Source organism: Ranitomeya imitator, chromosome 5 (genome assembly GCF_032444005.1).
Source record: "Ranitomeya imitator isolate aRanImi1 chromosome 5, aRanImi1.pri, whole genome shotgun sequence".
Taxonomy (NCBI): domain Eukaryota; kingdom Metazoa; phylum Chordata; class Amphibia; order Anura; family Dendrobatidae; genus Ranitomeya; species Ranitomeya imitator.
In genome coordinates this window covers 530,238,049-530,264,922 of record NC_091286.1, presented here as the reverse complement: position 1 = coordinate 530,264,922, position 26,874 = coordinate 530,238,049, and the positions used below count along the sequence as shown (strand labels likewise).

At 44.4% G+C, this 26,874-nt stretch overlaps 1 protein-coding gene across 1 annotated transcript in view; it reads right to left on the bottom strand.

Annotated features, from left to right (window-relative positions):
- Positions 1-2,852: 2,852 nt before the first annotated feature.
- Positions 2,853-26,874, bottom strand: part of DIPK2A (divergent protein kinase domain 2A) — a 59,308-nt gene continuing 35,286 nt past the window's right edge. The window contains exons 2-3 of the mRNA XM_069727587.1: positions 13,545-13,848; positions 2,853-3,858 (exon numbers count right to left, since the gene is read on the bottom strand). Coding sequence (XP_069583688.1) covers positions 3,527-3,858; positions 13,545-13,848 — 636 coding nt within the window. The 3' untranslated portion in view covers positions 2,853-3,526. The remainder of the gene's footprint in view (positions 3,859-13,544; positions 13,849-26,874) is intronic.

Sequence of the window (26,874 nt, the reverse complement as noted above, 5' to 3'; positions counted from 1 at the left end):
TGCAGCAGTAGCAGGGCACTATCAGTGTCAGATTACGGCACCCCATGGACATAGGAGATAATAGACCAGCGCTGACCCTATCTGTAACATTGCAGCAGCAATGCTCCCCCTACTGGTAAATATGTATATTTGTAGAAAAATATATAATATTTTTCATATAGAAATGTTTGCAAGCAGTGCAAACACTGCATTAATACATTTTAATTAGTATTTTAAGCTTAATTTCACAACAACAAAAAATACAAGAAAACTGGTGGCACCTTCCCTTTAACAAAGTTCCTCCAGGCAAAAAAGATCAAGGTGCTCAAGGACTGGCCAGCCCAGTCACCAGACATGAACATCATTGAAGACACAAAAGAGAATAGTAAAACCAAAAACACTCAGTTTGAAAAAATGTTGCAGTAATCCGCAAGTGCTAGTAAAAGATGTAAAAAACAGGGTATTTGGTTGATACGTTTTTTGCAAAAAATGTATACTAAGCTGCTCTACCAATCTTCACGGTATACCCTTATCAGAGCAGTCAGGTTTCTTGGTGGTGTGTGAACATGATCATACAGACTTGTTCACTGTGCAAGTAGCCCATGTGTTCCGGTTTCCATAATTGTTCTCTTGTGTCTACAAGACTGGGGAGTTCCACCACTCCTCTTGGGCTATCTGCACAAAAGCTGTTCTACCCTGTATGCACACATGGATTTTTCCTCTCTGAACCCTGTTCACACAGGTTATATACAGATGATCAGGTTTTTAAATACATCAGATAGGGATTGCATACATTAGTTAGGACTGCTCTGATAAGGGTATACCGTGAAGATTGGTAGAGCAGCTTAGTATACATTTTTTGCAAAAAACGTATCAACCAAATACCCTGTTTTTTACATCTTTTACTAGCACTTGCGGATTACTGCAACATTTTTTCAAACTGAGTGTTTTTGGTTTTACTATTCTCTTTTGTGTCTTCAGGTTTCTTGGTGGTGTGTGAACATGATCATACAGACTTGTTCACTGTGCAAGTAGCCCATGTGTTCCTGTTTCCATGAACATCATTGAGCATATTTGGGGTAGGATGAAAGAGGAAGATTGGAAGACAAAACCAAAGAATCTAGATGAACTCTGTGAGGCATGTAAAACCGCATTTCTTTCCTGACGACTTCATTAATAAATTGTATGAATCATTGTTGAACCGCATGGATGCGGTCTTTCAAGCTCATGGAAGTCACACAGAATATTAAATATGACTAATAGCACCACAACTTCATTCACCAATGTTATGCAACATATATTTATATTTTAAGTTAATTATTTATTTGAATATCACATTACTTTCTGTGGGCTACAGAACTTTTGTCTTGCCAAAATCTGACCATTCTGTGTCCATTAACTGATCAATATTTCTGCCTTGACGCCAATTTATTTTCTTAACCTAAACCACATTTCGGAGGGTTTCAGCTTTCAAAAGAATAATTTATACAACCAATAGTGAATTTAACGTCAGGTTATAAGCTTTTATTTACATAACATGGATAAGCGACATTACTTCTGTAAGGGAGTGTACACCCATACGTTAAAATGATAAAACCTCTTGCCTTTCTTTCAAAGGATTACTAAAAAATCCTATTGCAGACATAGAAATGGTGTCTGAAGCTCCTCATGCAAATTGTGCCCACCTTTATACACCTGATTGTTGTTTCCTGTGCGCGCAGAACAAAGTCACGGCTTGTAACAATTTCTCCTGAGGGTCTTGTTCTCATTTACCATTATGTAGTGTCTTGCCATGTTACATCTACCCATCATGACTGCATGCTTGGAAACTGTGAAATACAAGCACGGATGTGTAGAGCAGCCTACCATACAGCACAAGCACACATTTTGGTTATGTTGAACAGCTCAGGTTATTCTAATTTAGCACTTTAATGCAAATTTACTTACAATGTAATTTTTGTTTGTTTGTGTTTTTTTAATTACGGTACTTACGGACACAGAAAAAAAAGGAGTTTAAAAAAAAAAAAAAATCACATTATGGGAAGCGTAATGATCTTTAAAGGTGTCGTCCAGGTTTGGCATAAAAGTCTGCAGTCACAATGTGACAGCAGACTTGGGAACCTTAACATCACGTGCAATGTTCACTGTGAGGTCTCTCCACTGCAGGTGGCAGATGGTCGTGTGACCGATAATATGGGATATGCATACACCCAGCTAGATTCCAACTAGACACTTGCGGCCTTGCTCAATACAAGAGAATCTAGCAAGGCATTGCAAGTCTAGTCTGAATGTGGCCAGAACTATGAATGTCACATACTTGCAGCCACATGGCAGCCAGGTAATGCCGCCAACACCAGGGAATCTTGACATTGTACGCTGTGAACCATGTGAAGACTTACAAGTCTGCAGTCTAAGTGACTGCACACTTGTGTGCCAAATGTGGACTAAAGATTTTGGTCACTTTATTTTAGCAAATATATTGGGCTCAGTATTTTGTGGCACTTGCCAATATGGGTCTCCTACTGTATTGTTCACGCAGCCTTTCTAAGGCTACAAAATCATAATCCCATGTGAAGCGTTTTACAGTTGAAGGCTGATGGTCAAGTCTTGTCACCACATTCATCATCTGCAAGGATTCTGTGGATAAGAGCTGTGCAGTCTAGGGGGGCGGCCGTACCGCCAAGTGCAGGAGGAGAACCAGTGATACTTCATTACCAAGTGCCTCAACACATTTCATAAAGATAAAATGACCAACTGATTTAAATACGATTTCACATGACACCCACAGCCAGGAACAAAGCCCTGTAAAAACTAGGAGAAACAAAAAACAAAACATTAATCCCAGTGGGAAGCGGTCAAGTCAAACAAACATCTTAAGAGTTACCCAAGAATGACTAAATTTTAATGTAGAACTGTAACATTTACAGCAAAAATCAAAGCCATTACAAAATAATAAAAATGAAAGACAGAAAATAGGGGAGTCCTGCTCTTTAAAAATATTTTTTTTACAGTACTCTGAACATTTTCATCTGGAAACGGGATGCAACAAAAGACAAAATCCCAAAAATAACTCAAGAGTCAGAAACTGGTGTTTTCAACATACAAATATGAAATGACGTAAGAAAAAGCCTTTAAAACAGGCCAGCGGTCTTAACTTGAACTTTCCAAGTAAAGGCATCAGCTTCACAAAAATTGTGATACCAATGTAATATGTCATGTCAACTACTTTTTGACACATGAATAATCAATTAAGCTACCAAAGTCTATTATCCCCAGCGACCTGGAGATGAACATCGGATCTTCCTCTCAGTAATCAGAGAGGGAAATCAATAGTAGTTCCAGAAGTTTTAATTAGACGAGAACATGTACTGGCATGATTGCAAGGGATTGTATACCGCACTGCCACCTTAGGTCAGTTTCATGGCATTCATAAAGCCTCTATTAAGAAGGGACACCCTCTGAATATACTAGAGCCAATAGGACCTGTACGTGCTCCAACTAATTAAATCTTATTGACTAAAGAGGAAAAAAAAAAAAATAGTATGGGCTACCTAACATTATTACTAAGCTGTGCAAGGTATTCTCGTAATTCCTTGGCAGCCTTAAATCTGCCATATCTTTTCTTTGGGTTTGCACATTCGTCCAACAGTGTCCCAAGAAGGCCGTCTTTGGAAACTTCTGCTGGAGGGTCGTGAAGAAGGCCACCAGAAGTCCCACGCCACGTAGCATGTCTAGATAGTAGGTTCTGGCAAATGGCGTAATAGTTATGGTCCACAGTAGTACGAGAGCAGAGAATTTCTTTTGAGAAAGAAAGGCATGCTTCTTTGTCACAGTCATCAAATTTGCTTTCATACCACACGTCCCAGTTCTCGGGTTTATCTGAAAATGCAGAGATTTGAAGATTTAGTGTAACATATTTCATGAAAAACAGAGGCACAAATAATAATGAGGTAATGCGGCTTTACTGTAAATCCCATCCAGGAGATGTGCACATTTCTTATACAAGACGCATTTCACAAAACAAATAAATGGTGGTTTTCTGATCGTCTGTTCTCCCTCACCGATTCAGAGACCGAATCAAGGGCGCAAGTAGAGGGAAAACCAACAAACAACTCGCCAAGGATCTAGGCGTGTAGAAGCCCGGATTCCATGGGACCGAATGTGGAAGTAGATGAACAGAAAAATTCCAGCTTCTTAAAAAATCCTAAATTTTATTAGAAAAAAAATATACCGTATATACTCGAGTATAAGCCGACCCCTTAATTTTGCCACAAAAAACTGGGAAAACTTATTGACTCGAGTATAAGCCTAGGGTGGAAAATGCAGCAGCTACTGGTGAATTTCAAAAATAAAAATAGATGCTCCATACCATTCATTATTGCCCCATAGCTGTGCCATATAGTGCTCTGCAACGTTCATTATTGCCCCATAGCTGTGCCATAGTGCTCTGTACCATTCATCATTGCCCCATAGCTGTGCCATATAGTGCTCTGCACCGTTCATTCTTGCCCCATAGATGTACCATAGAAAGCTGTGCCATTGCTGCTGCTGCAATAATAATAATAAAAAAAAAAATAGAATTATTCTTACCGTTAATTCGGTTTCTAGTAACCCACCACGACAGCACACCTGGAGGATGTTACCCCTTTCCTAATAGGGACAGGAAATGACAAGAGGTTAAATAACCCCTCCCTCATCCTCCCCTCAGTGTTATTATAAAGGACCACAGGAGAATGAATGCTTCAAATTATATTTATTCTTTTCAGAACGTATATTGAGCAAAGGGAGGGATTACTCCTGCTGTCGTGGTGGGTTACTAGAAACCGAATTAACGGTAAGAATAATTCTATTTTCTCTAGTAACCCCCCACGACAGCACACCTGGAGCAGTACCCAAGAGTAATTTTTAGGGAGGGACTACAGCACTAAGGACTTTTTCTCCGAAGGCTAAGTCTTCTTTTGACATCAGGTCAAGCCTGTAATGTTTGGAGAACGTATGGACCGAGGACCACGTGGCCGCTCTGCATATTTGCTCGATGGAAGCACTGGCTTTCTCGGCCCAGGAGACAGCTGTTGCTCTAGTAGAATGGGCTGTAAGCTTTCCTGGTGGTGGAAGGCCTTGAATTTGATAAGCCTCCAGGATTGCTCTTTTGATCCAATTTGCAATTGTGGATCTGGAAGTCTTCTTCCCCTTATTCTGGCCGAGAAGATGAATAAACAGATTTTGATCTTTTCTAATCTTTTCTGATGCATGAAGATAATAGAGTACCATTCTTCGAACATCCAAAGTATGGAAATGTTCCTCTTCCTCATTCTTTGGTTCTTGATAGAATGATGGAAGAATTATCTCCTGCGATTTGTGGAAATCGGAGACGACCTTTGGGAGAAAGGATGGGTCTAATCGTAGGATAAGCCTGTCCTGAAGAATCTTCATGTAGGGCTCGTTGATTGATAGGGCTTGTAGTTCACCCACTCTTCTGGCTGTTGTTATAGCTACCAGGAAGGTGGTTTTCCAAGCGAGTTTATCCATGGTTATGGAAGATAAGGGTTCAAATGGTGGCAGTGTAAGTCCTTTCAGGACTATATTCAGGTCCCAGGATGGAACTATATTTATGGGTCTTGGAGATATGCGGGATGCCGCCGTCATGAATCTTCTTACCCATCTATGGTTGGCTAAAGACTGGTCAAAATAAGAGCTCAAGGCTGCCACTTGTACCTTGAGGGTGCTGGGTCTGAGACCCTTCTCCAGCCCATCTTGTAGAAAATCCAGGATCTTGGCTAGGTTTGGTTTATCTGGGTTAGGTTGCTCAGGAGCACACCACGTGATGAACGTCTTCCAGATCTTTTGGTAAATAGAATTAGTTACCGTTTTGCGACATTTTTGTAATGTTTCAATTACTCTCTTTGATAGTCCTCTAGTTCTCAGAATTGAGAATTCAGAAGCCAGGCATTTAGGTGTAGCCTCTCGGGATCTGGATGCAGTATTGGCCCCTGGTAGAGAAGGTCTTTGACCGGTGGAAGTGCTATTGGCCCATCTATCTTTAGACTGATGAGGGCCCCAAACCAACCTCTTTTGGGCCAAAGTGGAGCCACTAGGATCACCTTGAGTTTTTCTGCCCTTATTTTCTGCAGGACTTTTGGTAGGATCGGCAATGGCGGGAACGCGTATGCTAGCGAGAATGTCCATGGCTGGACCAATGCGTCCACAGCTAACCCCGGATTCATCGGATCTAGCGAGAAGAACTGGTCTACCTTTGCGTTCTGACTGTTCGCGAACAAGTCCACTTCTGGCTGTCCCCATCTTTTGACTAGTATCTGAAAGACTTCTGGGTTTAGGCTCCATTCTCCTGGATGGACCTCTGTTCTGCTCAGGAAGTCGGCTTGTACGTTTATCTCCCCTTTTATGTGTAGGGCGGATATGGAGAGAACATGTTCTTCGGCCCACGAAAATATTCTTGCTGATATTCTTTTTAGATCTTCGTGTCTTGTACTTCCCTGGTGGCGAAGGTGGGCAACTGTTGTCATGTTGTCTGAGTATATTTTTAAGTGGGAATTTTGTACAAGAGTTACCGCTGCTTTGAGAACTTCTTCTACTGCTTTTAGCTCTTTGTAATTCGAGGATTGTTGTGTTATTTCGGCTGACCAGAATCCCTGGAATATGTGCTGGTCTACCGTAGCTCCCCAACCTTTTCCACTGGCATCTACTGTTATGGTCACTGCTGGGACCTGCAACCAGGGAACTCCTCTCATTAAGTTCTCTTTTTGTAGCCACCATGTTAATGAGGACTTTACATGCGGTGGTATCCGGATCTTTTTGTCTAGAGAACCTGGGGATCCGTCCCAGCTTGACAGAATATGAGTCTGAAGTATCCTGGTGTGGGCTTGAGCCCATGCCACCATCTGGATGCAAGATGTCATGGTACCTAGAACCGACATGGCCCATCTTAGAGATACTCTCTTCTTGTCCCGCAATGTTCTTATCCTTGATGTAAGCAGGGACCGTTTTTGTTCGGGCAAGAAAGATGTTTGTCTGTGGGAGTCTAATAAGACCCCTAAAAAGATCTTCGTTGTGGACGGAACCATATCCGATTTTTTGGGGTTTATCACCCAACCCAGAGATGACAGGATCTGGACTGTTGTTTGAAGATGTTCCTGTAGAATTGGAACCGTGGGAGCCACTACCAAGAGGTCGTCGAGGTATGGGATTATGCATATCCGTCGACTTCTGATGTACGCCATCACCTCGGACATGACCTTTGTAAAGATCCTTGGAGCTGATGATAGTCCGAATGGGAGGACATTGAACTGGAAGTGGTCTATAACTTCTCCTCTGGTGACTGCAAACCTTAGAAATTTCCGATAGGTTGGATGGACTGGGACGTGATAATATGCGTCCTGTAAGTCGATGGTTGCCATGACGAAGTCTTGCCCTATTAAGGGTACTGTCGATCTGACGGACTCCATTCTGAATCTTCTGTAGGTTACATATTGATTCAGCGGTTTCAGATTGATTATCATCCGATGGGTTCCGTTTGGTTTCCTTATCAGAAATAGGCTGGAATAATGGCCCTTGTTTCTTTCGTCTTTTGGGACTGTGGAGATCACCTTGTTGATTAAGAGATCTTCTATCCCAGTTATCAGGGTGGATTGTAGCTTCGGTGTTGATAACGTTGTAGTTTTCATTCTTTTTTGGGGATATGATGTAAACTCTATTTTCATCCCCTCTTTGACCAATCTTAAGGTCCACTGATCCACACCGATCTCTTGCCAGACTGGGAGGAAGTTCGAAATTCGACCCCCCACTATGACGGCGTCATTGCTTTCTCTGGTTTTGGGGTTGTGAAAGAAAAAGATTCCTGTCTTTCCCTCCTTTCGGATAGCTCCAGCGACCTGTTTTACCCTTTCCTCTGTATTGAGGAGTATGCTCCTGCTGAGTGCGGAAGGGTCTTTTCCTAGGGTTTCTAGGTTCTGGTAAGGTCTTTTTCTTGTCCGAAGCCTTCTCCAAAAGGTCATCCAAGGCTGGTCCAAACATATACTTTCCTTTAAAGGGAATAGAACACAGCCTCATCTTGGAAGTCATATCCCCAGACCAGGATCTTAGCCAGAGTGCACGCCTTACCGAGTTTGACAGTGCGGATGATCTCGCCGTCACTCTCACGGATTCTGCAGAAGCATCTGCTAAAAAGCCTGTTGCTTTCTGGAAGATAGGCAAGGAGGCCAGAATATCTTCTCTCGGAGTACCTGAGGACAAGTGCTCCTCTAGCTGCCCCAGCCAGCGATGCATCGATCTAGCCACGCAAGTGGATACTGAATTGATGTTCAGTAAAGATGCTGACGTTTCCCACGACTTCCTTAGTAGTCCGTCCATCTTACGTTCCAGAGGGTCTCTCAGTTGGGAGGCATCCTCGAATGGTAGCGTGGTCTTTTTGGCTACTCTGGCAATCTGGACGTCCACTTTTGGGACTTCTGACCAGCATGACGCTGTCTCGGCATCCACAGGAAATCTGTCTTTAATTTCCGCTGGAGTAGTCAGCTTCTTTTCTGGGGATTCCCACTCGTCCAGAACTAAATCTCGGATGTTTTGGTGAATAGGAAACACCTGACGCTTCCTAGAACGAAGTCCTCCAAACATCTCTTCTTGCACGGACTGTGCCGTCTTCTCTTCCTCAACCTCCATAGTTTTCCTTACAGCCGTAAGGAGTTCTTCTATATCAGATGAAGAGAAGTAGTATCTCTCTTGCTGGACAGTTTCAGAGTCCAGGGATAATTCACCCTCCTCTGGGGGTTCGTCCGACGTCTCTCCCTGAGAGTCCTCCTGCTCTTCCTCCTGTGGATTAAGTTTCCTTTTCTTAGCCTCAGGAGGGGCACTAGGAGATGGTGTAGGCTGAGAAAGAGTGGCCAGAGATGTTTTAATCTCCTGCTGGATTAAGGTTTTAATCTCCTCTATCAGGGATGGCCGTTCCTCGCTGATAATTTTGTCTGTGCATTCTTTGCACAATGATTTCTTGTATGAAGAGGACAGCTTCTTCATACAAACTGCGCATTTGCGGGTAGTTTTTGTTTTGCTTCCTGATGTGGGTTCCTTGTCCCCCTAAAAAGAAAGGGGAGAAGGAATCATAAGACTACAACCCACATCAGGGAATGGACACCCGGGGCCAGACTACTCACTGGGGCCGGGATGGTGCTGTGTTCTGCAGGTGCAGAGCGTGAGGAAGCAGACATCTCCATAGTCTTCACCACACAGTGGTCCTACCTGCGATGTCTTCCTGTCCAGGGCCTGAATATATAGGCGACCGGACGCAGCACCTGTCCTCCTGGATGAGGACCTCCTCCTCCGGTGTCCGGAAGTACGTGGGGGGAGAACGCCGACGTCTTCCATGCTATCTCCTAGCGTTCCTGGCTGGAACGCACGAGGAACTTCCTGATTCAGAGAAGCCGGCCGGCGTCTGACGTCACATCCGGCCGCCGGCTTCAGACCGGAAGTACCCACACACGCGCGCGCGGTGCAGAGGAGGAGAAGGGCTGGAGAGCTCCGAGAGGCCTCCAGCCAAAGAACGCCCCAGACCTTACCCGCAGGCGCGGAATGGTGGCGAAGGAGTCCCGAGTCGGAGGAGACGGGAGCAGCGACAGGGAATGGACGTAAGTCTGATCCCAGCTGCCCGGCCAGATTATCTGTATTCCCCCCGGTGACCGCTGCCGGCACAGTGCACCTGGGATGACCTCTTCATCCCTAGTAGGGACAGGAAAGAACACTGAGGGGAGGATGAGGGAGGGGTTATTTAACCTCTTGTCATTTCCTGTCCCTATTAGGAAAGGGGTAACATCCTCCAGGTGTGCTGTCGTGGGGGGTTACTAGAGAAAATGCCATACTCACCTCTCTTGCTTGCAGCTCCTCAGCGCCCCGTCCTGGCGTCTCTCCGCACTGACTGATCAGGCAGAGGGCGGCGCACACTATATGCGTCATCGCGCCCTCTGACCTGAACAGTCAGTGCAAGAGGACGCGAAGACAGAGTGGCGCCCGGCGTGTGGAACGTGGACAGGTGAATATAAAATATTCACCTAGTCCCGGCGGTCCTGACGCCGCCCCTGCCTGTCACACGGTCTTCGGGTGCCGCAGCTCTTCCTGTCAGCGGTCACTGGCACCGCTCAGAGGAATGAATATGTGGCTCCACCCCTATAGGAGTGGAGTCCATATTCATTTCTCTAATGAGCGGTCCCACGTGACTGCTGAACAGGGGGAAGAGCTGCGACACCCGGAGACAGTGTGACAGGCAGGGGGAGCGTCAGGAGCGCCGGGACTAGGCGAGTATGCCTCAGCGCCCTCTCCCCCTCACCCGCCGACCCTGCCTCCCACCGTGACTCGAGTATAAGCCGAGAGGGGCACTTTCAGCCCAAAAATTTGGGCTGAAAATCTCAGCTTATACTTGAGTATATACGGTAATTAAAAAGATTCCATATCATGTAAGCACTTCAAATGCAAGCCAAGTTCTGCCAAAGCTCTGACAAAACGCACCTTGCGTTCGATACGTGTTGCCTGTTCTATCATGATATGGAATCATTTAAAAAAAAATATTTACCGGTAAATAAAATGTTGGAGTTTTTATGAAGCTGGAATTTTTCTCTCACTTAATCAAGTGGCATTGTTGTACAGTACATGCACTAAATTCAATCCCTAAAACAGTAAGTAAGAACAGGAGATCGGGACCCATGTTCTAGTGATTCTGAGGGTTTTTGTTGTTCATCACCTATCTGAAACAAACTCCATGTAACTTTTAGGCTGGAGCTACACGGCAAGCGGTTGCATGATGGCAACTCCCTGGAGAGTCGAGCGACAAACCATTAATGCGACCATTTCAGAGCTCCGATGTTTTGAGTTTGATTTCCAACCAGTGGCGGAAAATCCAACACGGTTGGAAACATTTGCGACTGTCCATTGTCACAATGTGACACTTTTGCAATAATGGATGTAATCGATTACAGTGTCTCAGGGTGATCTTCGTGTCACCATATAATCCTAATCGCCAACATAAAAAGACAGTTTTTTTATCTATTTTCATGTAAGACTGCCTTTAAGAGACTGGAGATAATTGGAAATTCTAACCAGGGGTCTGACACTGTGTAAAAGGCATTATTGCATTTAAGCTATACTTCTGAGAAAATTTAATTACACCTAATATAAAACCAGCACATGTTACACTGATTAACTAGATCAGAAATTAAATTAAAGTAGAGCATTTTGGAATATTCCCCAGACTCTGTTCCAACATCAGCAGCAAATATATGGCTCCTGTTCGCTCAGTTTTCAGAGATATCTAAACACAAAGAGCAAAACAAAAACATGGTAAAGTAGGCACTAGATCATCCTTACTATGTGAGGGAGAAAATCTAAGATTCATTGGAGAGACTTTATCCATCAATCATGTCTGTCGTGCAGAGGAACAGGTGCTGAACTTCCAGAACAAGATAAATATGGGCACGAGTCTGAAGCAAACTGACAAGTTATTATCTGGCCGGCTCTCCCAACAGAGCGGCAGCAGCTTGGGTTTGTGCCCATTTGCCTATTTATACATGCCAGGACTCCATCGCCACATGTCCGAAAATAACCACGTAATGATCGTTTATTATTCACCTCTGCTCAACCAGAAGAGGATACAGAGTTAATGGCATCAGGCATAAGGATCAGAAAGGAACCGCATCACATACTGAAATGGAAATGGTCTGCCTGACCGTAACAACTACAACTTACAGTCACAATTACTATAAGGACGGGGTACAAATCCACATTGTGAATCGGCACCTAAGGGAGGAGCTGTAGAAGTCCACATCTGGGACATCGTAAGTCCTTACATGTGAAGGCACAGATGCTACAACAAAGCAGCAGACGGTCATAGAATATGGCACAGCATGGGCACATCACATAAGAATCATCTGATGTTGATATTAAGCATGCAGTGTACTTCGCGAGTACATAAGTGCAGACCCGATCGGACCAGTCTGCTGTACAATGTGTCAGATGCATCTGCAGAGATGCTGCCTCCCGATTCTCACAACATTTGTCTGCTGCATGATTAGAAATTACTTGTGGCTTGCATCCTGCCAAACGCTGTGCAGTTTTCGCAAAACCATGAGGCCACTAAGGCCACATTCCAGATTTTTCACATTTTTTCGCTATAAAAACGCGATAACAGTGAAAAAAACGCTCACATTAAGCATTCTATTAAAAGAATGCAATCCGCATTTTGTATGCACATGCTGCGTTTTTTTTTTCCTGAGCGGAAACGCATTCTGGAAAAAAACGCAGCATGTTCATTAATTTGCAGAATCGCAGGGATTCCGCACACATAGGAATGCATTGATCACTTACTTTCCGCATTTGGCTATGCCCACCATGCGGGAAGTAAGCGGATCATGTGCGGATGGTACCCCGGGTGGAGGAGACTCTCCTCCATGGACTGGGCACCATATCACTGTTAAAAAAAGAGAATTGAAATAAAAAATAGTGATATACTCCCCTTCCGATGGCCTCCGGAATCCTCCCACCGGTGCACGCGGCGCCTTCCGTTCCCAGGGATGCTGTGTGCGAAGGACCTGGGATGACATCGCGGTCACGTGACCGTGGCGTCATCCCAGGTGCTTTGCACACAGCATCCCAGCCGCTGCGTGCACCGCTGAGGAGATCGGGGCCGTCGGAAGGTGAGAATAACCATTTTTTATTATTTTTAACATTAGATGTTTGTACTATTGATGCTGCATAACAGCATCAATAGTAAAAAGTTGGTCACACTTGTCAAACACTATGTTTGACAAGTGTGACCAACCTGTCAATCAGTTTTCCAAGCAATGCTACAGATTGCTTGGAAAACACTAGCATTCTGCAAGCTAATTATGCTTGCAAAATGCTAGTGTTTACCGGGAAAACGCATGCCAATTCCGCATGCGATAAACCCGTGGCAGGAGTTGTGGAATTGCCGTGGAAATTTCTGCGGCAATTCCGCAGCGTGTGCACTTAGCCCAAGACTCAGCAAGCCTCTAGTAACTTCTAATGATACAGTGGAGAGCTGCTGTAAAACTCAGGAAGCAGCAACTCAGCAGAGGCGCTGTACGCGGAGCGCTAAATGCGATCCCCGGCTGTACACCACGCGTAGCTCCATACTTTTGCAAGGGGCTATGCCTGGTACTGGGGTTGCAATACCAGACACAGCTATTACTAAATGTAGGGTGCTGGCTCAGGCCACAATCACACATTCAGGTTTTGGTCAGTATTTTACCTCAGTATTTGTAAGCCAAAACCAGGAGTGAGTGATAAATACAGAAGTGGTGCATATGTTTCTATTATACTTTTCCTCTGATTGTTCCACTCCTGATTTTGGCTTAAATACACTGATGTAAAATACTGACCAAATACTGAACGTGTCCTTAAGAAAACAAGAGAACTCTAGAGCAGTCCCAGTCTATCAGCAGAACGATAAGCTTCTAGGAATCTGATCCCCACCTTTAATCAAAAGAACTTTTATGCCATATTTTGATTACCATTTTTGAAGACGTCTAAGAGTCATCACAACTTACTTTGTTTTATTAACTTTTTATCTGCTACCAATACGTTTTCCGCATCAACAATGATTACTTTTCCATCTCGAGGGCCAACGGCAAAGTTGTCAAAGCTGACATCCAGGAGGTAAAGTGCAAATTCAAAGTCATTGTTCGTGAGCTGTTCAGCAATCTCCATTAGCTGCCATGCAAGGTCCACTCGCTTCTCCCACGGAGCATTATAGAAACTCCAGAGTTCTTCTCCCACATAGTTGACCGCCACCATTCTGCCACAGGCTCCCAGGTATTTAGCAAAAGGCCAGCCTTCATCTGATGGGAAACTCTGGGGAAGAATGACATCAAATGAGTCAAAACATACAACTAGCAGTGGAAAGACGCGTAATAGAGGATTATATGACTGTACAACCATAGTTACACTATCCTGTAGGCAATGTATTCACAGTTTGGACTGCATCATAACTACACTGGTCTGGAGGGAATCATGCACCCAGGACTGTGTGTCAGCACTGACCGGCAAGGGGTTGTCTTAGAGCTACAGGCAAACCATGGATTGTTATGGCTTAAAGGGCAGTCAGATTTTCTCCTTCAGAATAACACAGATGAGTTGCCCAATTTACAGTCAGTTCATCATATCAGCCACTTAAATGAGTCGAGCAATCATCAGATAGCATTCTCTGTGGATTTTGTGAAAATGTCTGAAAGGATACTAGAAAAAAGAAAAATACAATCTTTAAATAATGTAACTTCTTCCAACACCCCTTCTGCCCCTCTTGGCCGACTGCTACTGCTCCCACCCAAACCCTGAGTAAAGCATGCATGTGATCAGAATGAACAGGCAGGAATAAGGTGCTGGCGGATATATTTGGCAGAACTTTAGGTTTGACATCAGCAGGATCAGCTAATGTGTATAGTCTGATTTATGCCAGAGATAAAAGATTCTGTAAGAAAAAAAAAAGGGGGAAAACAAAACTAGAGCGGCGCTAAATATTGGAGTTTGGTTGGCATTGACCAGTGTTCATTGAAAACATACTGCTGCAGCTTCCAGGAGCCAAAGTCAAGGATCCAGCCATAGAGAATTATAGGTCTAGGGTCACATGCCCGTAGATTCTCACATCTGAGAGAAATGAATTATGCCAATGACTGATCAGGTGAGGGAATCAGATCACAATGTGAGGAGCAGATGGAGAACAACATTTCTCCATCATGTGTCTGGGGAATCTGGACTGCAGACAGAGGTCATCGAGTACAGTCCGCTAATTTCCATGCACCAAAACACTTGAATCGGCAAGTGCCATCTGATATTCGAGTGAAATCGCAGAATGCTTTGATTTTTTTTTTCCACTGTCAGATTCGGTTTGTGGGGAAAAAATAAAAAATTAGTGTGATATAAATGGTGGTGGGAGTGGGCCCTTAACCTTGTAATTCCAAGCCCTTTGAATCCATACTGGACTTGAGTTTGAAAAACTGCATCACCAATCCAAGAAAATCTACCCTCAAAAGGCGAGTTGTGGTAAGAAGTAATTACACAACAAGCATGAGAACATGTAGAATCTGTGGGTGGAAGCACCTCACCAATACAGTGTGAGGACAATCTCTTCAGACCCCTGCAGAATAAGAACACAACGATCCTCTGCTCTCACGGTGAGAAAGGTGGAAGGACGTTCCTCTAATCCGGCAATCAGTGGGGTGGTCAGACTTCCTCAGATCTAGAGGTTCAGTCCCATCCTGTATAGTTCAATAAATCTTTAAAAAAAGTTCTCTGTAAAGTAATATTCTGATGAATAGGGCATAAAACATCTAGTGCAGCATTCATGAAAAAGGTGTCGTTCAGTGAAACAAGTATTTTATGGATAGGTGACTGCTTACTGCTCAGTGGGGGTCCCTACAGATTAGCTAGAATTTGGCACTTTTACTCCCATGAGTATCCCATGCTCGGTCTGCCGCTCTGATCATTATTCCCCTATGGGGTTGGTCAGCGCTGTGCTCAACTTTTTCCGGAGGTCACGTAGAGGACGAATAAAGCAGTAGTTGAGCTTGTGCACTGCTGACCCTTTAAAATGGGGATACAAGTTCCCTGTTCTGCTGATCGATGGGGTCCCAGCAGTCAGACACCCAATGACCAATACATTTTCCAGTGAACTTGTTTTCATCAGCGACCCCCCTTTAAGTAAATGTTTTCTCTGCAATCAAAATCACAAGTACGGTATGTCTTTGTATATAATGGATTACAATTCATATAAATTGCACTCATGCAGATGTGTCACCCGCAATACTGGAGGGAGGAGGGTGCTGCGCTCTACAGACAAGGTAAGAGGCCATATAAATGGGGGAGCAGGAACAAAAGTAACAAGCAAGGCAGAAAGCAACTAAAAAGAGCAAAGGAAGCAATAAAAGCACAAAGGACAAGGGAAAGCAGCATCAAAGCTAGATAAACTTTCCTCTCCATTATCCCCACTGATCAAGAAGTCGCAGTAGTAGAACAAATGCCCATCCCTAAATGTAGGGACATCTGCCGCCCTTGTAGAATTGGAAATCGAATGCTCAATATAAGCAAAACCCATGCAGAAAACTAGCTCCGAATTAAGACTTCAAGAACAAAAAAGCAGCCATGTTCAGTTTAGGAAGGCAGTATTTACAAGTGCGGCATTAGTCACATGAGATTTTCATGCAGTACTCAAGAGATACAAAGGACGTCACAATCCCATAAAAGACAACTTTCGGAAGCAGTTCCCTTTCAAGTGCCCGTCTCCAGACAATGTATTAATATTTCATCTGCGCACTTCGCCGTTTCAGAGTTTTTTACTGGTGCTCCAGTTTGAAGGCAGACTTGTTAAACCACGCAGTCAAGCAGTCTACACTGACTTTTCATCTTTATCTCGCTCCTCACTGCACAATCCTATATGCCCACACGTCTCTAATATTGATGGAAGGAGGGGAAAAAAGCTGCAATAAAACTTCAAAGACCTGATTTTTTCAAAGAGCGATTTATAATTCAGCCTCTATCACAACAGTCTCCATGTCTTAATGTAACATAAAAAGATGCATTGATCCACTTATTAATACAAGTAATATAAGAACACGATTAACTGTGGTCCAGGATGAGAAACAGGAAAACTATTAACACAATTGTAAACACATTAAGAAGGTCACAAAGAACAATAATCTGAAGATCTCAGCAGGACGCTGCCATATTTAATTTACTTTATATATATGGCTCCCCCAGCATTAAAGCCAGCCATACTCACTTAGATGGACGGTTCCTTTAAAGGGAACCTGTCACACTCCCCCCCCCCCCCCCCCCCAGGCATTTTTAACTAAAAGCACTAATGCTGCATTCTGTCAAGGTGGCTCTTTTATTAATCAACTGCATGGGGGTGCGGTGACCATACAATAGAAAAAAGGAGGCACATGAATAATGAGCAAGGATAAGAGTAGTTCTTTTCCGTTTTTGATACACTGCAGTGATCACGTATTGCCCATCCCTTTGGAGAAAAAGGGGATTTTATTAAATTAAAAAAAAAAATCCTCATTGGTTAAAGAAAAAGCAAAACGTTGTTAGGCCTTAATGACGCACACTTGGGTTTATCTTTGGCTTTGAAAAGTGCAGATTTTCCATACGATAATTTTTATGTGGAAATCAGGTGTGAATTCAGAGTGTGACAGATGCCTCAGTCCTTTTCAATGGAACCTGAAAGTGGGTACAATCCGTGGGCAGAGTGCATCAAGCACCGGCCGTACGATCTCAACCAAAACTGTGCCTTAACCGTTGCAGCGTTTCATGGAGAAACATTTAAATAGCCACCGATGACAGAGCCGTGCTGTAGACTAGTCAGGCAGGTCGGTCCCCTGCAGCTTCTCCCAGTATACAGTGACTGACATTACTGGTGACAGAGCCGTGCTGTAGACTAGTCAGGCAGGTCGGTCCCCTGCGGCTTCTCCCACTATACAGTGACTGATCGATCTCTCCCTATACACGCACGTTGGCAGAGCCCATCACTACAAAGCAGCAGGCTGGGTACCCACCTGTCCGACTAGTCACTTGTGGGGTCTGGTCCCAGACGGCTATTAGAATAGGTTTTTCTCTGCAATGATGTAGGGTTTCAGAGTCAGACATACCTGGCTGAGATCATAGAGTCAGTAACCGATACATGGTGCCTGCTGATTGGATAGCATGTATCAGCTGTCACGTTCTCTTTAAAGTAAATTATGAGATTTGCCCACTACATCCATAATATGTGCCCACGTTTAGGAAAGTGTGCAGAATTTTCCTGAGCAAATCCAGACTACTTTCGCAGGAAAGATTTTGCGTGTTTTTTTCCCGGAGCTTCTCAATTATTATTATTTTTTATTATTATACATTTTTATAGCGCCATTTATTCCATGGCGCTTTACATGTGAATACGGGGCAAATATAGACAATTACATTAAACATGAGCAGATAACAAGGCACACGAGTACATAAGGAGGGAGGACCCTGCCCGCGAGGGCTCACAGTCTGCAGGGGGTGGGTGAGGATACACTAGGAGAGGGAAGAGATGGCTGTGCGGCTGTTCAGTAGGTTGAGGATCACTGCAGGCTGTAGGCTTGTCGGAAGAGATGAGTCTTCAGGTTCTTTTTGAAGGTTTCAATGGTAGGCGCAAGTCTGATGTGTTGGGGTAGAGAGTTCCAGAGTATGGGGGAAGCACGGGAGAAGTCTTGGATGCGGTTATGGGAAGAAGAGATGAGAGGGGAGTAGAGAAGGAGGTCTTGGGAGGATCGGAGGTCGCGTGTAGGTAGGTACCGGGAGACCATGTCACAGATGTATGGAGGAGACAGGTTGTGGATGGCTTTGTATGTCAGTGTGAGGGTTTTGAACTGGAGTCTCTGGGCGATAGGAAGCCAGTGAAGGGCTTGACACAGGGGAGAGGCTGGGGAATAGCGGGGGGACAGGTCGATTAGTCGGGCAGCAGAGTGTAGGATGGATTGGAGTGGTGCCAGAGTGCTAGAGGGGAGTCCAGAGAGTAGGAGGTTGCAGTAGTCGAGGCGGGAGATGATAAGGACATGCACTAGCGTTTTTGCAGTGTTGCGGTCAAGGAAAGCACGGATCCGGGAAATATTTTTGAGTTTGAGACAGGAGGAGGCAAGGGCTTGGATATGTGGCTTGAAAGAGAGGGCAGAGTCGAGGATCACCCCGAGGCACCGGGCGTGTGGGACTGGGGAAAGTGAGCAGCCATTGACATTGATGGATAGGTCTGGTGGAGGGGTAGAGTGAGATGGGGGAAAGATGATGAATTCTGTTTTGTCCATGTTCAGTTGTAGAAAGCAAGCAGAAAAGAAGGCTGAAATGGCAGACAGACAGTGCGGGATTTTGGTAAGCAAGGAGGAGAGGTCAGGTCCGGAGAGGTAGATCTGCGTGTCGTCGGCGTAGAGATGGTACTGCATACCGTGGGATTCTATGAGCTGTCCCAGGCCGAAAGTGTAGATGGAGAAGAGTAGGGGTCCTAGAACAGAGCCTTGAGGAACACCGACTGACAAGGGGCGAAGTGAGGAGGTGGTGTGGGGGAGGGAGACACTGAATGTTCGGTCTGTCAGTTATGACGAGATCCAGGAAAGGGCCAAGTCTGTGATGCCAAGGGATGAGAGGATTTGTAGCAAAAGGGAGTGGTCAACAGTGTCAAAGGCAGAAGACAAGTCCAGGAGAAGGAGGACAGAGTAGTGTCGCTTGCTCCTGGCAGTTAGTAGGTCATTGGTGACTTTAGTTAGGGCAGTTTCAGTTGAGTGATGGGAACGGAAGCCTGATTGTAACCGATCAAAGAGGGAGCAGGAGGAGAAGTGGGAGGACAGTTCAAGATGGACGTGTTGCTCCAGCAATTTGGAGGCATAAGGGAGAAGAGATATTGGGCGATAGCTAGACACAGAGGATGGGTCGAGGGAGGGCTTTTTGAGGATGGGTGTGATCTTGGCATGCTTGAAGGATGAGGGAAAGACACCTGTTGTGAGTGAGAGGTTGAAGAGGTGCGTTAGGGTTGGGATGAAGACCGTGGAAAGGTTAGGGATGAGGTGGGATGGGAGCGGGTCAAGCGTGCAGGTGGGGAGGTGTGATCTTGACAGGAGGGTGGAGAGCTGATCTTCTGTCATGGTGGAGAAGCTGGTTTTGGAGGAGCAGGGTTGAGCAGCTAAGAGTGGCAGTGGGCGCTGTGGGCCAAAGCTTTCTCTGATCGTATCGATCTTCTGTTTAAAGAAAGAGGCGAAGTCATCAGCAGAAATGAGGGGGGAGGGAGGAGGTGCGGGGGGACGGAGTAGAGAATTGAAAGTGTTGAAAAGCTGTTTAGGGTTGTGAGACAGGGAGGATATGAGGGATGAGAAGTAAGTTTGTTTTGCGGCAGTGAGCGCAGACTTGAAGCTGGCGAGGGACTGCTTGTATGCAGTGAAGTGGTCGGCAGAGTGGGATCGCTTCCATCTCCGCTCAGCAATCCTGGAAGCCCGTCTCAATTCTTTGGTCAGGCTGGTCAGCCAGGGCTGCCTGTTAATTGTACGAGTTTTACTATGCATGAGTGGGGCGGCCGAATCGAGTGTTGTTGTTATTGTGGTGTTATAAAAAATGGCAGCAGCATCTGTGTCATGAAGGGAAGCTATGTCTGTGAGAGGGAGAAGGGACTCAGAGAGTGATTGTAAGTTGAGATGTTTGAGATTTCTGCGAGGGTGAGTGAGTTTGTGGAGTGGGGGTTGCACACTAGGAGAGGAGAGGGACGAGAATGTCAGTAGGTTGTGGTCGGACAGGGGGAGGGGTGTGTTAGTGAGATTAGTAAGGGAGCAGAGTCACGATTCCCCCTGACCGCTGTCAACACTGGGTCAGGATTCCCACCGTGACCGTCACCCCTACGTCACGGATTGAGGTGACTTTAGGCCAACAGACGGCTATCACATGTGCAGGGGGGCTTATCTTAGTTATCCCTCCACTCCACGATGTGATGAAAAAAGACACACACAAGGCTATTGACCTCTTAGTTTACAGCAGGGGCTTAATGTAATATAGTTGTATAATAATATAATAATAATATAATAATGTAATATAGTTGCAAATCCAAGAAAAATACGCTAAATTAATGAACATGCTGGGGCATGAAGTATTAAACGGCTGAAATTTCACAGAGCCGGCCATTAATTAGATAACAGAATGCAGCCAGGACACTGCCAAGAGGCAGGATAGCATTTCCCAACCAACAAGTACAGTTTTAGCTGGATTGCTTCAATGTAGAGATGGAAAGTCCTCAGCAGCTGCTAACTGCAGGGAGCGGAGAACAGCAGCCAGCAACGCCAACAGGCAAAAGTAATCTGCACGCCGGCTAATCCATCAAAAGCAGCAATTCCACAAGCTCAAACTGACGGTATGATTTGGCAATAAATTTGAAGCATGGCTTGAGTGCAGGTAGGGCATGGCTGGGTAAATCATCTAGCCCAGAAGCCAGACTAGAAGGCTGCATGGACACTTGCTTCAGTGTCTGGAGAGCGCTAGCCTATGTAGTGACAACATGGCTGGAGACACACAAGCAGGTCACATCACCACTTTCAAGGATGTCACACCAACAAAAAGCTACAAGCCGCACAGCCCATTCTCCACAAATCAAGCCTCAGGACTGAGCCATCAATGAGGCCCTTACCCCATTCCTGACACGGCCATTTGACAGGATACTTGTCTTTAACAAAAGCATTTTATTAGCACTCCGAAGTTATTGCTCTGGTATTCCTCCTAGAAATGAACATAGCAAGCGGACATTACCCTTCCCCATGACTACTAACATTTGGTGGGGTGTCCCCACATGATCCAGTACTGCCAGTATTGGAACTGATTGGGCATCTGAGTGTACAGGCCCCCCTCCCTAACTAGTAACACCCAGTTGTCAGTTTATTTAAAACTTTTATAAGGTTTAACAGCGGAAGACCATTAACCCCTTTACCCCCAAGGGTGGTTTGCACGTTAATGACCGGGCCAATTTTTACAATTCTGACCACTGTCCCTTTATGAGGTTATAACTCTGGAACGCTTCAACGGATCCCAGTGATTCTGACATTGTTTTCTCGTGACATATTGTACTTCATGACAATGGTAAAAATTCTTTGATAGTACCTGCGTTTATTTGTGAAAAAAACGGAAATTTGGCGAAAATTATGAAAATTTCGCAATTTTCCATCTTTGAATTTTTATGCAATTAAATCACAGAGCTATGTCACACAAAATACTTAATAAGTAACATTTCCCACATGTCTACTTTACATCAGCACAATTTTGGAACCAAAATTTTTTTGTTAGGGAGTTAAGGGTTAAAAGTTGACCAGCAATTTCTCATTTCTACAACACCATTTTTTTTTTAGGGACCACATCTCATTTGAAGTCATTTTGAGGGGTCTATATGATAGAAAATACCCAAGTGTGACACCATTCTAAAAACTACACCCCTCAAGGTGCTCAAAACCATATTCAATAAGTTTATTAACCCTTCTGGTGCTTCACAGGAATTTTTTTGAATGTTTAAATAAAAATGAACATTTAACTTTTTTTCACAAAAAATTTAATTCAGCTCCAATTTGTTTCATTTTACCAAGGGTAACAGGAGAAAATGGACCCCAAACGTTGTACAATTTGTCCTGAGTACGCCAATACCCCACATGTGGGGGTAAACCACTGTTTGGGCACATGGCAGAGCTCGGAAGCGAAGGAGCGCCATTTGACTTTTCAATGCAAAATTGACAGGAATTGAGATGGGACGCCATGTTGCGTTTGAAGAGCCACTGATGTGCCTAAACATTGAAACCCCCCACAAGTGACACCATTTTGGAAAGTAGACCCCCTAAGGAACTTATCTAGAGGTGTGGTGAGCACTTTGACCCACCAAGTGCTTCACAGAAGTTTATAATGCAGAGCCGTAAAAATAAAAAATTTTTTCCCACAAAAATTATTTTTTTAGCCCCCAGTTTTGTATTTTCCCGAGGGTAACAGGAGAAATTGGACCCCAAAATTTGTTGCCCAATTTGTCCTGAGTGCGATGATACCCCATATGTGGGGGGGAAACCACCATTTGGGCACACGGGAGAGCTCGGAAGGGAAGGAGCGCCATTTGGAATGCAGACTTAGATGGAATGGTCTGCAGGCGTCACATTGCGTTTGCAGAACCCCTAATGTACCTAAACAGTAGAAACCCCCCACAAGTGACCCCATATTGGAAACTAGACCCCCCAGGGAACTAATCTAGATGTGTTGTGAGAACTTTGAACCCCCAAGTGTTTCACTACAGTTTATAACGCAGAGCCGTGAAAATAAAAAATCTCTTTTTTTCCCACAAAAATTATTTTTTAGCCCCCAGTTTTGTATTTTCCCAAGAGTAACATGAGAAATTGGACCCCAAAAGTTGTTGTCCTATTTGTCCTGAGTACGCTGATACCCCATATGTTGGGGTAAACCCCTGTTTGGGCACACGGGAGAGCTCGGAAGGGAAGAAGCATTGTTTTACTTTTTCAACGCAGAATTGGCTGGAATTGAGATCGGATGCCATGTCGCGTTTGGAGAGCCCCTGATGTGCCTAAACAGTGGAAACCCCACAATTATAACTGAAACCCTAACCCTGACACACCCCTAACCCTAATCCCAACCCTATTCCCAACTGTAAATGTAATCTAAACCCTAACTGTAACTTTAGCCCCAACCCAAACTGTAGCCCTAACCCTAACCCTAGCCCTAACCCTAATGGGAAAATGGAAATAAATACATTTTTTTTATTTTTTCCTAACTAAGGGGGTGATGAAGGGGGGTTTGATTTACTTTTATAGCGGGTTTTTTAGCGGATTTTTATGATTAGCAGCCGTCACACACTGAAAGACGCTTTTTATTGCAAAAAATATTTTTTGCGTTACCACATTTTGAGAGCTATAATTTTTCCATATTTTGGTCCACAGAGTCATGTGAGGTCTTGTTTTTTGCGGGACGAGTTGACGCTTTTATTGGTAACATTTTCGGGCACGTGACCTTTTTTTATCGCTTTTTATTCCGATTTTTGTGAGGCAGAATGACCAAAAACCAGCTATTCATGAATTTCTTTTGGGGGAGGCGTTTATACCGTTCCGCGTTTGGTAAAATTGATAAAGCAGTTTTATTCTTCGGGTCAGTACGATTACAGCGACACCTCATTTATATCTTTTTTTATGTTTTGGCGCTTTTATACGATAAAAACTATTTTATAGAAAAAATTATTTTTGCATCGCTTTATTCTCAGGACTATAACTTTTTTTTTTGCTGATGATGCTGTATGGCGGCTCGTTTTTTTGCGGGACAAGATGACGCTTTCAGCGGTACCATGGTTATTTATATCTGTCTTTTTGATCGCGTGTTATTCCACTTTTTGTTCGGCGGTATGATAATAAAGCGTTGTTTTTTGCCTCGTTTTTTTTTTTCTTACGGTGTTTACTGAAGGGGTTAACTAGTGGGCCAGTTTTATAGGTCGGGCCGTTACGGACGCGGCGATACTAAATATATGTACTTTTATTGTTTGTTTTTTTTTATTTAGATAAAGAAATGTATTTATGGGAATAACATTTTTTTTTTTTTTTCATTATTTTGGAATAGTTTTTTACACATTTGAAATTTTTTTTTTTTTACTTTTTTACTTTGTCCCAGGGGGGGACATCACAGATCGGTGATCTGACAGTGTGCACAGCACTCTGTCAGATCACCGATCTGATAGCAGTGCAGGCTGCTTCACAGTGCCTGCTCTGAGCAGGCTCTGAAGCCACCTCCCTCCCTGCAGGACCCGGATCCGCGGCCATCTTGGATCCGGGGCTCGAGCAGGGAGGGAGGTGAGGAGACCCTCGCAGCAACGCGATCACATCGCGTTGCTGCGGGGGGCTCAGGGAAGCCCGCAGGGAGCCCCCTCCCTGCGCGATGCTTCCCTGCACCGCCGGCACATCGCGATAATCTTTGATCGCGGTGTGCCAGGGGTTAATGTGCCAGGGGTTAATGTTACGGGGGCGGTCCGTGACCGCTCCTGGCACATAGTGCCGGATGTCAGCTGCGATAAACAGCTGACACCCGGCCGCGATCGGCGGCGCTCCCCCCGTGAGCGCCGCCGATCGCGCTGGACGTACTATCCCGTCCATGGTCATAGGGCCCACCCTACCTGGACGGGATAGTACGTCCCATGTCATAAAGGGGTTAACCCCTTAGTGACAGCCAATTTGAACTTTAATGACCAGGCCAAATTTTAGAAATCTGACCAGTGTCACTGCACATGGCAATAACTCAAACGCTTCAACGTATCCCAGTGATTCGGAGAGTGATTTTCCGTAACACACTGTACTTTATATTGGTAGTAAATTTAGATTGATATATTTTTGTTGTGAAAAATATCAGAATTTTGGCCAAAATTTGAAAAAGTTTGCAATTTTCAACCTTTCAATTTTACTATCCTTTGATCAGCTGAGACGAGCCCCTAATAGCCACGAGTGGAATCACAACAATTTGACAGCGGCATTTAACATAGCCGCGCTGGAAGCGCGTCACTAATCCTGCCCCATCATATGATCGCAGGGCGCGATGGGTTGGCATGACAACCAAAGGTCTGCAGGAGACCCCCGTGCTTTTATTGCAGATCTGCTATGAGCACCGCTCTGTGGCCAGTGTTCATAGAAGATGAGCATTTCACAAGAACACATCAAAAATACACATTTGGCATCGCTGCGTTCAGAAATGCCCGATCAAAATTTAAAAAGATTTAATCTGATAAACAGCGTAACGAGAGAAGAAAAATATATAAAAACCGAAAGAATTCTGATTTTTTGGTTACCACAACATTGCATCTACCCCATTTCTTGTTAAGGTCAGTACAATTACAGCGATACTAGATTTATATAGTTTATGCTTTGCTTCTTTTACAGACTAAAAACAATATTTTACAAAAATGAGTTTGTTTGATTCATTTTGACAGCTGCAACTATTTTTTGTTTGTCAAATGAGCCATATTGGGGCTTGTTGTTTGCAGGACAATTTGACGTTTCCAGTTACACCTTTTTTTTTCCATATGATTGCTTTTTATTCAATTTTGTGTGTCAGTATCAGGACAGGGCGATATTTTTGGAGTTTGTTATTTTTGATGGTTTTCACTATAAGAATAAATTAACACTCCAGTTTTATAGATTGATTCCTTCTGAACGTGGCGATACCATTGTGTAGGTTTAGTTTATTTTTGTTTTAACACTAAAGCTGCTACATTGCAAAACGGGTTTTTGTGATTTGTGTTTGTTTTCTTTTTACATATTTTATTTTTTTCACTTAATCCCACTCTGGGACACACATACTTCTTGGTTTGATGGCTGGTTTCATACACTTCAGCCTTACTTGGCCTGTAAGATCCTGCTTAGAGCTGCTTAGGGCTGAGTCTCACAGGCCACTGTACCCTGGGGTCCTCAGATGCCCTCAGTGTACCAAGGCAAGGATCGGGGGGGGGGGGGGGAGGGTGTTAAGGTGACGCAATCCTACCAAAGAAAGTCTCTTAACCACTTAAAAAACACTGTCGCAATTGACAGCAGCATTTAAAGGAGTTAATCAGCCCTGATCGGTAACCAAACAAAATCACATAGGGCTGTCATGTACAGATATCCCCCGGAATAAAGGTACCGTCACACTCAGCAACTTTGCAACGAGAACGACAACAATCCGTGACGTTGCAGCGTCCTGGATAGCGATCTCGTTGTGTTTGACACACAGCAGCGATCTGGATCCCGCTGTGACATCGCTGGTCGTAGCTAGAAGTCCGGAACTTTATTTGGTCGTCAGGTCGGCGTGATTCGTCATGTTTGACAGCAAACGCAACGATGCCTGCAATGTTTTTTCATGTAGCTAACAACCAGCGAGAACGATAAGTACGTCACTGGATCGCTCCTGCATCGTTCTGCTGTTGCCGTGTTTGACGTCTCCTAGCGACCTTAACAGCAACGCTGCAGCGATCGTCTCTTTGTCTATATAGCTGCAGCGTCGCTTAGTGTAACGGTACCTTAAGGCAAGTACTTAAAGCATATCTTCACTTTCAATAAACGGTGTGTAAATCAATAGACCAGTGCATGTTTTCTCTGTGTGCTTCATGTTTTAGTTTGCTTTTCGTCTGAAATAATGTTTGGAGAGGTTAGTTGATCTGATGCTCTTTATGCCTTAGCTTTGCTAGCAGTTTCAGTTTCTTTATGGGGTATAATTCAGCACAAACTTGCTCCCTCTTCATAGACTGTGAAACATCATGATGTGAAACACTTTCTGAGCTGTACCCTGAGAAACGCCTGAGATTGAAAGTTCAGAGTAAAGCTAACAACATTTTACAATCTTTGTCTG